Here is a 15,505-nt window from a genome sequence, read left to right as displayed (position 1 = left end):
GTCACATTTTTGTAGATCGTATAAGTTGAGGTTGAAGAAGTTTTGGGCCACCAACTAGAATGTAGCAGAAAATTAAGACCATACTTTAGGGTGATGAGGTGTCAATAGTAGATAGGCAGTCACTAGAAATTTGCTTTATCATAGTGTGTTTTTGAATGGTGCACATTATCATTATGTACATTGTAGTGGCAGTTTATTGTTTTCTATCTGTGCAATGTATTTATTGTATCTATGCAAAAGATTTGTGGTGTTTGTAGTTGATTTAATGTACATCTATATCCTTGTTTGCTGGGTAGATTTTAAACTTTTAAGGATTATTTATTTTACATTGGATAAGGATTGACACAATCGAAGCTCGATCTGTATAGAAGATTGAGCCTTAAGTTACTACTTTTAAGTTTCTTAAAGCAAGTCCATTCACAGGGTTGTTGAGGGGTTTGTTTTCTTAAATAAAATCGTCTTTGGGGTTAGCAGTGTTTTCCTGTATTTTTATGTCATTTCTTTTACTTACTAGATCTTGCCTGTCTTGTAAAGTAATTTACTATCTAAAAATGGCAAAATACATATAGTCTAGTAGTTTGTATCATAACCAATTGCCATACTTGGAACATGGATTTCTTTCATCTACCTAAATATGAAAGCCAAACAAAAGAGACACACACCTTGTGAAGTGATAGGAGAAGCATTTATTCTGAGAAAATGCCATTAATTTGCATATGTGGGACCCTTCCACACAGGCACTTTTCCATATTACACAAGGCACATATCCAGGTAACTTCAGTTTCCTAAGGGTCCTTTATGATTATGAACTATAGTGTAGCAATCACCCATAACTTGAAGAGTTAGCAGAATACAAATACTGATGTAATGAAGGTCATGCTTTTTTTATTTTTACATTTATAATAACTGTGTTTTAAAAAATGCTTTAAATGTATACATGCACCAATCCTGTAAGATCCCTTACGACGGTTCCATACATTTTTTTTTCATGTTTGACGTGGCCAAAAAATTTAAATCAGATCACAAGGCAAGTTTTCATATCTGCTTTGCTACATTTTGGAAATATATACAATCTGGTGTGTTGAGCTTTGTCCAAATGTACATGTGACTGTGAGTAAACGTTTACCGAAAGATCTTTGATGAATGATTTTTTAAACACAATTAGTCATCAAAACATGGGTTTCCACAAAGTACAAGGACTGGAGTTACATTTTTTTGTAACATTGGACAAAACTCTTCACCCGTGAGTTTAACTTTAAGCAGTGTAATGTCACATGACAGTTACATCTTTATACTCTACACCATCCCATCACAATAAACATCCGGTAAAATGACATGATAACACACTGTCTCTTATGCTCTTCTTTTGAAGATTGTTGATATGCTTTACATAACGCCACACATGACACGGATAGATGAGAAGTTTGGAACACAGTGAAAGGAATAATGTAGACATGTTCTTGGTCCCAGAACCAACTTCAAAGAGAAAAATCATAGATTTTAATAGATGGGTAAAAATATTTCTGATTTTTCTTGTTTGGGCAATTCTTTTAATATCGTTTTCAATATATATTTCCAAGGATTTGAATTCAATTTATATTGACCAAATGTGATACAAAAGAGCTGTTCCCATAAGATTTTTTCCAGAACATCCCATAATACATCAAGATTTTTAACAAAAGCATGCCTGTCAATTTTCTTAAAGTCCAAAGCCAAATCTACCGTACCTTTAAGTTAGTAACTCTCACCTTGGAACAGCATTTCTGACTGCATAGTAAGTCTTGGTAAAGCCCTATGCAAAGGGATTTAGAGATGAAGAAAGTATGAAAGATTTAAGACAGTGAAGAGTCTGCTAAGTGTAAAGCCCATCGGCCAGTAGTAGACAGTAACTCACATGGAAAACATCCACTTACATGTTTCCACATCGCTCCTCTAAAATACTTTGAAAATAGATGTCATCTACACTATTTAGGAATATATATTCAATATAAATATGTCTATGTAACACCGCACAAGTATAACAACACATAATTCTCCAGTATAGTTCTATACAGAGGACACAGGTGGGTTTCTTCTTAGTATACTCCTGTTATATAATGACATTTGTTACTTTCCTGATTATTGAAAATAATGAGAAGCATATTGTTGGATTAAACTCATCAGTACTTGTGCTGAATCTCACCTGAAGTGTTAACACACACATTACTTGAGGAATAAATGGATATGTAGAGAACTTATCAGTCTGTAATACTCGTAACACATGCAGAAACATTTTTTTTTTTGTCTTCATGATTGCATCAAATTTCTCCGGTCTTTCAACCCTCTTCTGTTTAGACCACATACAATATATACATCCAGTGGGTTCTCTTAAGGCCTCTTGTGACATTGTACAATCTCAAAGTCCTTCTCTCGGTGGAAACCTTTTTACGCATTGCTTCCACTTGGGCCATGGTCCTGGAAAATGGTGGAAAAAACCATGTTAATGAACTGTTAACTTTATTTCATAAAACAACATTTGAACTCTCTGAATTTTATCATTTGGATCACTACATAGAGACTACCAAAGTCTAAAAAGAAAAAAGAAAAGATAATCCCTACCAACCCTAATTTTTTCAGGACTAAAACAGGAAACACATTTTTTTCCCAGGCCTTACAGGTTTCTTGCAGGCGCAGTACGTTCTGCAGACGTGCTTATAGAAGTGAACTTACAGCGGAGGGAGGCCGTGATCCGCGGGAGCGGGGTCGGCCGCCGCTGGCGGGAGAGTTCCCGCGGCCGCTGGCGTTGGAGATGGAGGCCTCCGAGTCCCAGCGCTCCAGCTCCTCTCGGACCAGACGCTCCATCTGTTCCCGCTTCAGGTCATCCTCCGTACGCCCAGCACGCTCATCCTACAGTACAGGTCAAATATACGCCTCTTTAGAACTTAACTCACAAACAGAAAAGAAAGAATAGAAGAATGAATGAGAGTGAATGATTGAATGATTGAGTGATTGAGTGAGTGAGTGAGTGAGTGAATGAATGAATGAATGAATGAAAGAAAGCTTTTATTCTAGCCATTTCTTATGTGAAAGAAGATGCCCTCCTTGAGACATTGGGAGGACTTAATAATAATAATAACTGCTGCCTGTAAAATCAAACCTCTTAGACAAATGGCACTAAAACATTACAACATGGAGGTCGTGAACTGATTTATGGACTTGATTGCTGACTTGATGATTCATAACCCATGCATAAAACTGTAACCCATGCATAGAACAGTTCCGGCATTTTCTGCCACCTGTTAGAAGTGCAATAAGTGGTCGTCAAACCAGATCAGCTTATAAACTGAACACTCCTCGCAGCAGAACTGATCGTTATCAGAATAGTGCCCTTCCGTTCATGATCCGCCTGCTTAATATGTATATGTAACACTGTCACTTTTTTTTTAACCTAAGACTTATTTTAGTGTTACCAGTGTCCGTCTGTTTTGTTATCTGCTACGATATTAATTTGCACTTGAAACGTTGTTGACAATATCTTATATACATTTTATGTAATGGTTTATTTCTATTTTAATCGCTTAATATGAGGTTTTATACTTATAATGTGATGCCCCAATGTCAATTCAGCCTCTGGCTGCCATTTTTGGGACAGTGTTGTTGTGTTTTAATGCAAATAAACCATTGATATAACCCTTCAAGGAATAAGAAAGGAAGAAGAGTGAGAAACAGAGAATTTGTCTCACATCAGCCGTGTATCACGAGTACGAAAGAAAGAAAAAGAGTTCTCTATATAAAGAAAGCGCTGAGTATGACATTCACAGAGTTTAGGATGTTCTTTTCACTCTTGATTCACACTTTCTGGAAATCCCTATGTTACGGGACCCTTACCTCAGTAATGCTATCCAAGAGCTTGCCCATGGTCTCACGACGCTTCAGCTTCGCACGTTCCATGGCTTCCAGCTTGACCAGAACGGCATCGATCTTGGACACAATACTGCCGATGGAGTGCTCCATACGGTCCACACGACGGCTCAGGCTGTACATGAGGGAAACAGAGATACATTGTGATACATTAGCTTTTCACATGGCAGTTTTACTTTCTCTTCTATGAAAAGAGTCATTTTTTGGACCATTGTATCATGTGCACATAAAAAAACAAATGTACCTAACATTACATTAAATGTGTAAATTATGGTTTACATACCCAGTACCCATCTACCAGCCCAGCCCAGAAAAGACCAAGAAATAGTCATGCCTTTAAGTACCAAGGATTGAGGTGGTCAAGAATTCATTCTTTCCTTTAACTATTGCAGAGTAGAACTCATCATCATTAATTTAGATAGCTACAATGTTCAAGGGTTAGGTGTAACAAGTCGTATTTAAAGTTTACAGTGGGCACCCAGAGTGCAATGTTAACTCGATTAATGTAATGTTAAGAAAAACAAACGTAAGAATCCAAGTGAATACTTCAAGTTTGACTTACACGGTGAACTCCTCAAACGACACGCCGTGCACAGGGCGGTCGTCGTCCTCGTCCCCGCTGGTCATGTCGTGGAAGCTGGCGCGGCTCTTGCTGTGAGCGGCCGCGTTCTCCCGCGCCTTCTCCACATCCTCAATCTCCTCACTCAGCTCTTGCTACAGGCGGAACCACACATGAAAACGACATGTTAATAAAACATCTTAACAAACACTGCATATCATTGTAAAATGTTGAACTTTATTCCAACACAAGGGTTACACAGGGATCAAATTTCCAACGACCACTGTCGCCTTTGTCAGGATAATTAATGTCCAATCACTTCGGAACGTAAACTTGCGAGAGTACAACAGAGTGACACTTGAAGGTGTCACAAATAATTCTGCATAGGGCAGGGAGGAAACTTTTTTATGTGACAGTCTTCAGATTCCCAGCAAAATGTTATCAGACATTACAACGGTTACAAACAGTGTTTTCAAACTGGGCCAAGTGTAGGTATAAAAAGTGCCGACCTTCTGCCCCTCCAGATCTTCCTGCATCTTGCGCTGCTCCTCAGCGTCCAGAATGCGATCGCCGTCAGTATCGTACTTGGCGAACACGGCCTCAATCTCAGCATCAGCATGGCCGCGCCTGATGGAATAAAAAAAGAACATGCTTAGTTACAGACTATCATGAAAGTTCATCTGTGTTGGTAGTTACATGTTTAGAGTTAAAACTTTTGACACAAAATTCTGTCACCTAGAGCTTTCGACCAATCACTCAGGTCTTCCTCAGTAGATTGACCCAGTGAGGCTTGTCACGTGGCTTCTTTGAAGTGTGACGTCAACACTGGGTCTATGGTATCTGATAGACAATGTCAGCCTCCTTTGACCCAGTGTTGACGTCACACTTCAAAGAAGCCACGTGACAAGCCTCACTGGTTCAGTATACTGAGGAAGACTAGAGTGACTGGTCGAAAGCTCTATATGAGAGAACTTTGCGTTGGTTCTCAAAAGTTTTAACTCAAAACATACTTACTATTAGCTTCAATTTGACCTTAACCTTCAGAACACTTCATACAACAGTGGTGCATATTCAAATTCTGTTTATAAAGTGATGTTGTCATGTGAAAACGTGAAATTGTAAGGACTCACGCTTTCAGATCCTGGCGCCACTCCTCGAAGTCAACCTGCTTGTCTTTGTTGACGTCGGCGGCCGCCAACGCCTTCTGGATGTCCACTATCTTGTCCCTCTTGAACTGCAGCTTCGACAACATCTTGTTGTATCCCTGTCATGAGGAGGCAAGAATATGTTACTAAAGCGATATTATGTTAAGTTTGCACTGTTTCAAACATGGTCGATTTACACATTTTGTTGCGCTATACCGTCACTAATATCTTGAAAGTTATTGAAAATGACATTCTAGATGACGAAAATTTCAATTATCCATATTTACAGTTTTGGCGCAAAAATCTTACCTTCTTAAAGTAGTCCCCAATCTCGAACTCGCTCTTCTGTTGGGCGATCTCTTCTTTCACTTCAGAGTAAGTGTCATTGATGATCGCCAAGAACATATTCTATCAAACATAAAAAATAATAAACAGAATTATTTGTGATCGTGTATACAGCATATTCCACAGGGTACATGGTTATAAATTATTTCAGTGAATACAAAACAACACCCATTAACTTGCAAACTTGCTGAAGTGAGCTCGTCAGTAGGACATACTGTGCCTGCGCAAAACCCCCATTTTTACAGTTTTCGGTGGATTTTTGTTTGATGTTGCATCAGAATTTTGCCTGTTGAAGATCTTTTCTGACATAACATTTGATAACTACAGACGGGATGTTAATCTTGTATACGCGAATACGACCTTATATGAGATCATTGCTGGTTTTGCGCTAGTGCAGTACGTTCTGCCAACGTGTTGCTATAATGGAATTTGGGTTTGATAAGGACTCACCAATAGGACGAAGAAAACCAACAAGATGTATGTGATGAAGAACATGGGACCCAGGACACGGTTAGCTTCCTCCAGAGCATTGAAGTCAAAGTCACCCAGGATGATACGGAACAGGGTGAAGCTGGAAAACAATGGCAAAAACAGAGTTACTGCAAATTCCTTTATTTTCACACTGGGAACTAATTTCTCAGTAATGGGGAAGGTAGGTTTTTGCTGTGATTTACATGTGTAAGTTGTGTAAAATTGAACTTGACAAAACAATGCCCCAAACTTGCTTATAATGGAAATAGATGAACACATAGGACTAACAGTTACCCTTGTTAGTCATTGATGCTGTAATTATCATTTTTGGTTGGGCATTACTATTCTGTTTTTACAACTTGTAATTCTGCTAATCTTTATGGTAGACATCACTTATATTTACGTTCCAGTTAATTTATTTTCCACCTTTACTTTTTATCTGTGGGTCCGTGTTCTTGCACTTTGTCCTTTTTTAATTTTTCATCCTGCAATTTTAAAAATGTCTCTGCAAAATGCAGACTGCATATGGGTATTTTTAACACTGAAGGCACTTAACATGTAAGAACCCTGACCTCCTACTGTAAACTTACATGTAAGAACCTCCTACTGTAAACTTACATGGCATCTGGAAAGGTGCTGAAGTCCTTGACCTGTGTGCCGAACACCAGGTAGCCCAGCTGGGCATAGGCAAAGAAGATGATGAAGAACATGACCAGGAAGCCGGCGATGTCCTTAGCACAGCGAGCAAGGGTGGAGGACAGCTGTGTCATCGTCTTGTTGAAGCTGATGTACTTGAATACCTGGGGAGACCAAGAAAAAAGACACTCATTCTCATGACCATTCTTTATGTACAAACCTTCTGACAGAGGCAAGTTTGAATGAAATTAAATTTGAATATTACAGTTAAAAGTTAAAATCCTTCCCACACCTTGCAGTGTATAGGGCTGTGCCCATCTGTGTCAATAGCCTTACTGCTGGGGCTATTTTGTGACTGTCTGATCATGACAAACTTTTCACAATATTGTTAACTGTACATTTTACATACATTTTGATTATACTTTGGGTAACTCTCCGGGCAAACCCATTACACCACAAGCATACATTATGTGTTCTGCCTTCCATTGTGTTGCTACGATTGTTTGCAAAGCCTTGAATTTCATAGAACTTGACTTGGCAGCACGCTAAGTTTGTATACCTTGATCCAAGCGAAGAACACGGTGATCGCCACCATGTCGTTGTAGATGCCCTGGGCCCAGGCCAGGAACTCGAAGTCAGCGTACGACTCCGGACTCTCCAACAGCTGGTCCAACAGCTCCTCCACCTTCAGGGTCCGGTAGACGTTAAAGGCAATGGCAGCCAATGACAGCTGGAGAAACAAAACGAAAACAATGTCAGAGCATGTATGTTAGAGCAATGAAATTTCTGATTGGACGCTTGTGATAATATGGGAGGTAGGGAGGTTTCCCGATTGACAAAAAGATTACAGAACATGCATTTTGGCTGTATTTGTCCCCACATGTACATGTATCTATGCTTGAGTTACACACAATCTTTTGCTTTCAGGGGGTGATTGGGTTCCCTTCTGAGAACCAGGAGCTGATGATTCTCTGTCACTGTTGAAATCAGCCTCCTCCTCCTCCTCTCAATCTGACAGTGATTCAGTGATTGGTCCATGTTGGCACATACGCAAAAATCAATGATGTTTCTAATTCTCCTAAATTGGAGATGTTGGCCATCGAGCTTGAGGCCTAGCCAGTGGGAGAGCTGCTAGAAGCCGGTGATGTAGCTACATACAGGCTAACATACTCACCAGGATGACTGTCACATCCAGAATGTTGGAGAAACTCTTGAAGTACCCCAGCCTGTGGCGCTTGATCTCCAGGGCCTCCTCGATGATGTAGTAGATGATGAAGAGGACGTACAGACCCTCGCACGCCATGATGAAGAAGTCGTAGTTCGTCACGTACCGCAGCAGCTTCACCGTGCGGAAGTTGAACGACGGGATGAGTCCGCCAGTTGGTGGGAACTCAGCGATCAACCTTCATAACAATAAACAATAAATAAACGTAAAACAAACCCTACGTGAAAACTACTAGCCGACTGCTGCCCACTCGTGTCAGGGACACCAAGAGCAGAATGATCAAAGCAATGTGTACCAGTCTTTGGTATGACTTAGCTGGGGATCGAACTCACAACTTACCGAATGCAAGGCGAGCACTCTACCCACAGTGTAAACATGACTGTACCCACCTGATGACACAGAACAGGTTGATGTTGGCGTTGTAGACAGTAAAGTCGATGAAGACCACCCTGGTCCCGCGGTCTGTCCACAGGTTGTTGAACAGCTCAATGACCTTTTCCTCGCTGGCCGGCCGGGTCAGGTTCAGGTCCTGGACGTAGCCGTTCCCCGCGTAGGACGTCAGTTTACCCCTGTGCCCGGAGCCGTCGATTTCATCCGAGGTCTTGTAGAACCACCTGTGCGGTAACAGACAGGCGTGAGTATTAAATGTAAGGGAGAACAATTTTACATTGTTACATTTAAAAGTTTTTCTGTGGTCCATTGAGCTACAAAATACATGGTGGAATACAAGGAAGAAGGTTCAGACATAGCGGATTAGTTCTTTAGAACTTCGCAGTTATGTCATCACGAAGGTGGGGAGTGGGGAAATGGCGGCAGCCAATTTGTCGACGCCAGGTGCTAGACGAAACTTCAAATGGCCAGTAGCGATCTAAACAAGATGGACTAGCGAACTAAGTGTGGGAAATCACTTTTCAGACATACCATGCATGATATATGTCAGGTTGATGTAAAAGTTTTCATGGAAATACTAAGAGAAAACCCTAAATTTGATCATTTTGGGAGAGGTGCTAGGATTTGGGGGAGAGGGGAAGCACCTTGCTTCATTGCTTAGAGAAAGCCCTAAATCATGTGACCAAAGAAACTTACGCGTCCCAGGTTGCAGTGGTGTTGTCGCCTCTCAGACCAAGTCCGAACGGCTCTTTCTCCTCCACTGCCTCGGAGTATGAGTCATAACACTCCAGGATCTCGTTCTTAAAATCCTCATGGACGGCGCACGAATCATTCTTCACCTGGGATTCAGTACAAGAAATGTTGAAAACACACACTCTAAACTAGCAACTGCACAATGTTTACCTTCGCATACGGTCTGCTCTGTTAATTCTTACTCAAACACATTCATATATATGGTGACAGGAGTCTAAACCCCTTCTGATATAAAACTGCAACATGATTAAACCCTACACTAGTCACCATGGTAGGTAGCTTTAAATGATGGTCATATGAAGATGAAGATTGGAAAAGAACATTTTTGTTTTAAGTTTTTAAAAGTTTTCATACCTTGATTTGCCGGATGCGCGGCACTCCCAGCATCTTGTTCTCATAGTAGATGTAGGAGCCGGTGGCGTTGTTCTGGTTGTACCACTTGTTCCAGTACAGACCATCCAGCAGGGGGCCACGAGAGAACTGCAACATGTAACAGCCACTTACAGTATCAAAGAGTGTACACCACATCATATATTGCATCAAAACAAGAAGTACCCATTAAAACAATAGGAAACAGAGAAGAAAACAGCAGATTTGGAGGAGACACGGACCTTCCACCAGTCGGCCATGGAGGTCATCCCGCGGTAGCTGTTACTCCCGCTGCCACAGCACAGGCTAGAGTCCAGAAACAGGTCCTCCATCACCTTGGTGAAGTAGAACATGGTCGAACCCATCATGCCAAACGTCACTGCAAAGAGAACAAGCATGGCAGCAAAGATTAAATTATGCTAATGAGAATGATGATGAAGAAGGCTCCACACCTGAGGTGGTGCCAAAATAACTTTATTGCATGTACATGTGCAAGTGCTGATATGAACAATAAATATTCTATGTCTTACTTAAGATTTATCCAGACTTTGAACAAGAAAATATCAAGTTGTAGGCAGCAAAGGTGATTTTGTACACTGTGCTGGTAAGATAAAGTTACTGGTTGTGTAAAAGAAAATCCCAAAATTAACTATTCCGTCTGTTTATTTTAAAAAATAGCTACAAGAAGTTAGTTTCTAATAAGGCAAATAATTGATTGCACAGCAATGCCCCCTAGTTGAAAGGAAATGTACTGCAAAGCAGCATCTTTATTGTTATGCTTGAGGTGACCTGGGAGGTAAAAGCAGTAAGTGACGACTTTAAAATTATTTTAGGGGGAATACAAATTCTGCTATTTTCTAGAGACTTTGGACATGGAAATTTTCACTATTTGTAGGGTCTTTTAAACAGATTTAGATTTATTATAAGATGTTCAGTTATAATTTGGACTCTTGTGCTTCTTGTCATTACATCAAGGATCACCACTTGAGCACTTCCAACTTAATGTCAATTGTCATTTCTGGCACCAAAGAGCTCATATCTCTTCATAAAATATTCAACAATCCTTTGTGTAACGAACAATGAGAATAAAACTGGCTCAGAATATTTCCCTTGGGACTATATCTATCATCCTGCATAGCAACACACTAACATCACAGTTTCAACACTCCCTTTCTTACACAGATCAAAATTTCTGTCTTAAAATGTTTATGTTTTTGTTTTGCAAACTGGTGACAGTTGGAAAACATGACTAAATACTGAGAAGACCAGTACTTGCTTATCTTGATAGTTTTATATTTGTGGAGGAACTATCTGTCTGAAATCAGGAACAGTTTGAATCAGAAAGAACTTTTGTCACGTTCCCTCAACACCTGAAGAGTTCTAGAAGGTCTCAGTTGCTCATTTGGTTGGTTAGGTGTGGTGACAGTGGGGAGAACTGAAACCCTGATCATCGAAGACCTCCATGCTGCAACAACCTTGAAACAATATTTCATTGCATCACGCAGTGTAAATTTCACCAAAAAAAACACCAAAGAACAAAAGATCAACCCTACATAGATACATCTAACATCTTTGAAGTCAGAAAATGTGCACCAAATTCGAGCAAGTTTTCAGTAAAAACAGTTAAGTTTAAAGTTATAATGTTCTAAAAAAAATTCTCACACAAAATCTCACTGATATCCATGACTTTTAGTAAAAGTTTTGTTTACAATAATTTTCTGACTTGAAATTTCTGATCCAGAATCTGAAGTCTGGAAAATGTCTTTCAATTTCTTTCATTTCAAGAGCTAAAAACTGATAAATGCAGGGCAGGAGTACAGTAATCCACAATATACTGGGGTGATCTAATGGTATGAAATTTTCATGTTATGACGCACTAGCCTTTTCTTGCGCAACCCTCATTTCTCAAAAAGGGTTTCTGGCAGACGCACGTCTTTTTCTGTGCATTATCCCTACGCACGAGATCGTATCTGAAATTGTCTTCGTCGAACATGGCTCATGAAAAATTCAGGTGTTGTTACCTTGTATCATTAATAATAAATAAGATGCCAAGGATGTGGTGAACGCTACTTTTCTTAGAACTTAGAAGACACACAAGGGTGAGCCAAGTTACATTAGGTTTCGTCATTTTTCTGACACTGACAAGAATATGCAGTATACCAGTGGTACTTAAGTGTATGCAACCCTAAACAATTATCCTGGTGTACCACTCTAAGGGAGCTCCAACTTTTGGGTGCACAAAAGTGCATGTGCACCCAGTACAATCTTGCTTTAAAATTTCAGAAAAAAAATTATAAGGGATAGATACTGGGCTTAAGTACGGTTACCGTGTCAAAATTCTCTTTCAGCACTGGTTTACCCATCTCTGATTCCACAGAAAAAACAAGTCTGCCAATGGACTCTCTCCAGGCTGATACTTTTATGCAATATTATACTGAGCTCCGATATGCCCTACTTCTTTCTTTAGACTGCTGCATGCCTCTTGTGCAATTAGTGTAACAGAGAAGACGACACATAGCAACCAACTTTCACTGTCATTCTATCCACTGAATGTGTCTGTTTAGTACACCTATATCCTTTAATCAAGTAAAGTTGTAGCAGAGGTAAATGAAGGTGGAAATGTGTAGACATTGAGGCTTAGTTGTAGAAGAAGGTCTAGTATCCTGCAGTACCAGTATTTCGTCTGAATGTATGAGTCACCCTACACTGTTCCATATGGGCGATGTTGCGAAGAGTGGTTCTTTTCACTAGTAGTCTACCAATCCCTCCGATTGCGCATTTCCTTTCCCAGTAGAGAGGAAATAGGTTTACATTATTTTCACAGAAACTTCTCGGAATTTCTGTTAGCAGTAATCAACTTGGTATACAAGAAGATAATACTTCAAGAAGTCTAAAACTCTGTGAGTAAATATGCCCTCAGACTAAGACTCCTTAACCTTTGGGCACTCTGTACAGAACTGTTCCATTACCTAAGACATTAGACTTTTTAGAGGACTGCCAAAAATCTAGAGCTGGAAAGAGGCCTGCATATACATCAAACATTTCGTAGTGGCTTTTGGAGTTGGCTTGACATAGTATATGTTGGAATTTTGGCCTGCAGTAGTACACCATTATGTGGTGTGAGAAAGTTCTCCTATACAGATAAAAGATTGCCAAATTTCTTTGTGGTAAAAGGTGTTTTGGCCAATTTGGGCCTTTCCACTATACAGTGATCACTAAGTTGGGATCACTGAGTTGAGTGAAGAAAAAGGTATTCGGGGCCCTTCATGAGGGCACAACATTGGACCCTTTTATATTCTAGGTCAACAACCCTTACCTCAAGATCATGTTATACTTCTTGGTTTGCCCAAGAAATACAAGTGTTTCTCAGAACCTACTATTGGATAATCACATGAATGTCAATTTCACACAAACCGTGTTTCCACATCAGAGCTCGAGAACAAAGATGACAAGTTTAAAACACTTCAGGTTCTTTCACTCCTCCCTGACATGTTGGTCAATTGCTTGTGTACCCAAGCAAAAAGACAAAAACTTGAGTGCCATTCCCATGCCCTTGGTTTAAACCTGATGCAGTTCTCCTATTCACGACTTGCCATGGAGAACCCGGATCAAACAATGCGTATGATTAAGTTTCCAGACTTTCCAGTGTAGGGGGCCAGATGCTCTATCCTTATCTAAACATCTTCATGGATAGATGGCCACCCCATAGGCAGAGCAAAAATAGCCAGCACATATTATTACTGCATAAGCTTTCTGTCAAATCACGTTGTTTGGTAGGATAGCATACTGATACCAGCACCATGTATCTGGTACCAATACGTGGTACAATACCACAAAAATAATTATGGTACAGAGCCCAGAATACCAGAACATTAATTAACCAGTGCTGTACCTGAATAGACTTGCACTTAAGTATATATTTATTTTGTAACGAAAAATGTGTTATACCTACTGCGAAAATGACAATTTTGCACTAGAAAAAGATTATTATGGGCACAGAAATCAGCACAAACTTTTATTTGAGGTTCTCTTGCGAGCACAGGTTCTTTGAATGACCTTAAGTCCAACTAAATCAAAGTAAATGTTCTGTTGACTGTTCTTCTTGTTTCTGTCACCATTGAAAACCACAGGTTACTTTGTCAAATGGTTCAGGTACCTAGACCTACATGTACATACTGGTACCTTATGTTATTCCTACATCAAAAATATTTAACCTGACTCCAAAGTTTAACTCTACACTTAAAATAAAGACTTGTGACTTTCCAAAAAAAGGTTTCAAATTCAATTTCACCACCTCATGAACCACTCAACTGCAGAGCAGGTTGTGGTGCTCATCAATCCGCAGTCCTAACAAAAACAGTGGGTCCATTTGCAGTGGTGTGGCCTTATATGTTCAGGTATGGCAGTCCCTGGCACAACCTGCCATGTACACTGTCAGCTTTTCCCACAAATGACCTCCCTTTGGACTTGACTTACTTGACTTAATCCTCTTCGCCCGTCCTAGAGCACAGGGCTTCAGTGAACGCTCTCCACCTCCCTCGGTCCCTTGCGATCGTCTTAACCTCGTGCCACGAGGTGTTGGCTGCTGTTAGGTCCTTCCTGACACCTCTCTTCCAGGACAACCGTGGTCTACCCCTCTTCCTTGTCCCTTGGGGGTTCCAGTCAAGGGCAGTTCTAGTGATGGATTCTGGGGGTTTCCTTAGTGTATGACCAATCCATCTCCATTTACGCCTTCTGATGGTCATCTCCACTCGTTCTTGGCCTGCTATCTCCAGAAGGTCTTGGTTACTGACCTTCCTGGGCCACCAGATCCCGAGTATGTAGCGGAGTCTCGCGTTGATGAACGTCTGGAGTTTCTTGATGTTTGCTTGTGTCAGGCCCCACGTCTCACAGCCATACAACAGGATGGACTTCACGTTTGACTCGAAGATTCGCAGTTTAGTTTTAAGAGAGATGTTCCTAGCCTTCCAGACTGGTTTTAGCTGAGCGAACGCTGCCTTAGCTTTTCCTGTGCGGGCCTCGATGTCCATTTCAGCACCACCACTGCTACTGATGACGCTTCCTAGGTAGGTGAAGTCTTTCACTATTTCCAACTCTACCCCTCTGCAGCTCACTGGTTTCGCGTTCCCTACTGTTTTAACGCGCATCTCCTTCGTCTTGGTGGCATTTACTACCAGTCCCACTCGGCCTGAATTGTCCTCCAGCTTCTTCATCTTCCCTCTCATTTGTCCGATACTGTAGCTCAAGAGGGCAAGATCGTCTGCAAAATCTAGGTCATCTAACATATTCAACAGCGTCCATTGTATCCCGGTTCTTCCCCCCTCTGTGGTTTCTCTCATAATCCAATCCAGTGCAGTGATGAACAGCAGGGGGCTTAAGAGGCACCCCTGCCTTACTCCTGTTGTCATGTTAAAGGGTTCCGTCAGGTCACCTTCATGAGACACCTGGGCTTGGAAGTCTGAGTAGAAGACTTTGATCATGTTGATGATCTTGGGAGGAATTCCGTAATGAGAGAGGATGTTCCATAAGGTGTTCCTGTCGACCGAATCAAACGCCTTCTCATAGTCTACAAAGACGGCATACAACTGCAAATTGAATTCCACCGACTGTTCTACTATAATCCTTAAGGTAGCAATCTGGTCGCTACATGATCTGTTGGGCCGGAAGCCTGCTTGGTTATCTCTGAGCTTCGTTTCCATTGCGTTTGCTGTC

At 40.8% G+C, this 15,505-nt stretch overlaps 1 protein-coding gene across 1 annotated transcript in view; it reads right to left on the bottom strand.

Moving 5' to 3' along the window:
• Positions 1-1,689: 1,689 nt before the first annotated feature.
• LOC109478314 (polycystic kidney disease 2-like 1 protein) overlaps positions 1,690-15,505 on the bottom strand; it is a 19,779-nt gene continuing 5,963 nt past the window's right edge. The window contains exons 3-17 of the mRNA XM_019779798.1: positions 10,036-10,172; positions 9,779-9,904; positions 9,368-9,510; positions 8,671-8,895; positions 8,231-8,459; positions 7,616-7,786; positions 7,039-7,220; positions 6,400-6,520; positions 5,914-6,012; positions 5,590-5,723; positions 4,969-5,086; positions 4,463-4,614; positions 3,868-4,015; positions 2,710-2,886; positions 1,690-2,454 (exon numbers count right to left, since the gene is read on the bottom strand). Coding sequence (XP_019635357.1) covers positions 2,425-2,454; positions 2,710-2,886; positions 3,868-4,015; positions 4,463-4,614; positions 4,969-5,086; positions 5,590-5,723; positions 5,914-6,012; positions 6,400-6,520; positions 7,039-7,220; positions 7,616-7,786; positions 8,231-8,459; positions 8,671-8,895; positions 9,368-9,510; positions 9,779-9,904; positions 10,036-10,172 — 2,192 coding nt within the window. The 3' untranslated portion in view covers positions 1,690-2,424. The remainder of the gene's footprint in view (positions 2,455-2,709; positions 2,887-3,867; positions 4,016-4,462; positions 4,615-4,968; positions 5,087-5,589; positions 5,724-5,913; positions 6,013-6,399; positions 6,521-7,038; positions 7,221-7,615; positions 7,787-8,230; positions 8,460-8,670; positions 8,896-9,367; positions 9,511-9,778; positions 9,905-10,035; positions 10,173-15,505) is intronic.

The sequence above is a fragment of the Branchiostoma belcheri genome, unplaced genomic scaffold, assembly GCF_001625305.1.
Source record: "Branchiostoma belcheri isolate BF01 breed outbred unplaced genomic scaffold, Haploidv18h27 scaffold43, whole genome shotgun sequence".
In the NCBI taxonomy this organism is placed as follows: Eukaryota; Metazoa; Chordata; class Leptocardii; order Amphioxiformes; family Branchiostomatidae; genus Branchiostoma; species Branchiostoma belcheri.
Note: the sequence above shows the minus strand (reverse complement) of the source record. Positions and strands in the feature narration are given on the sequence as shown.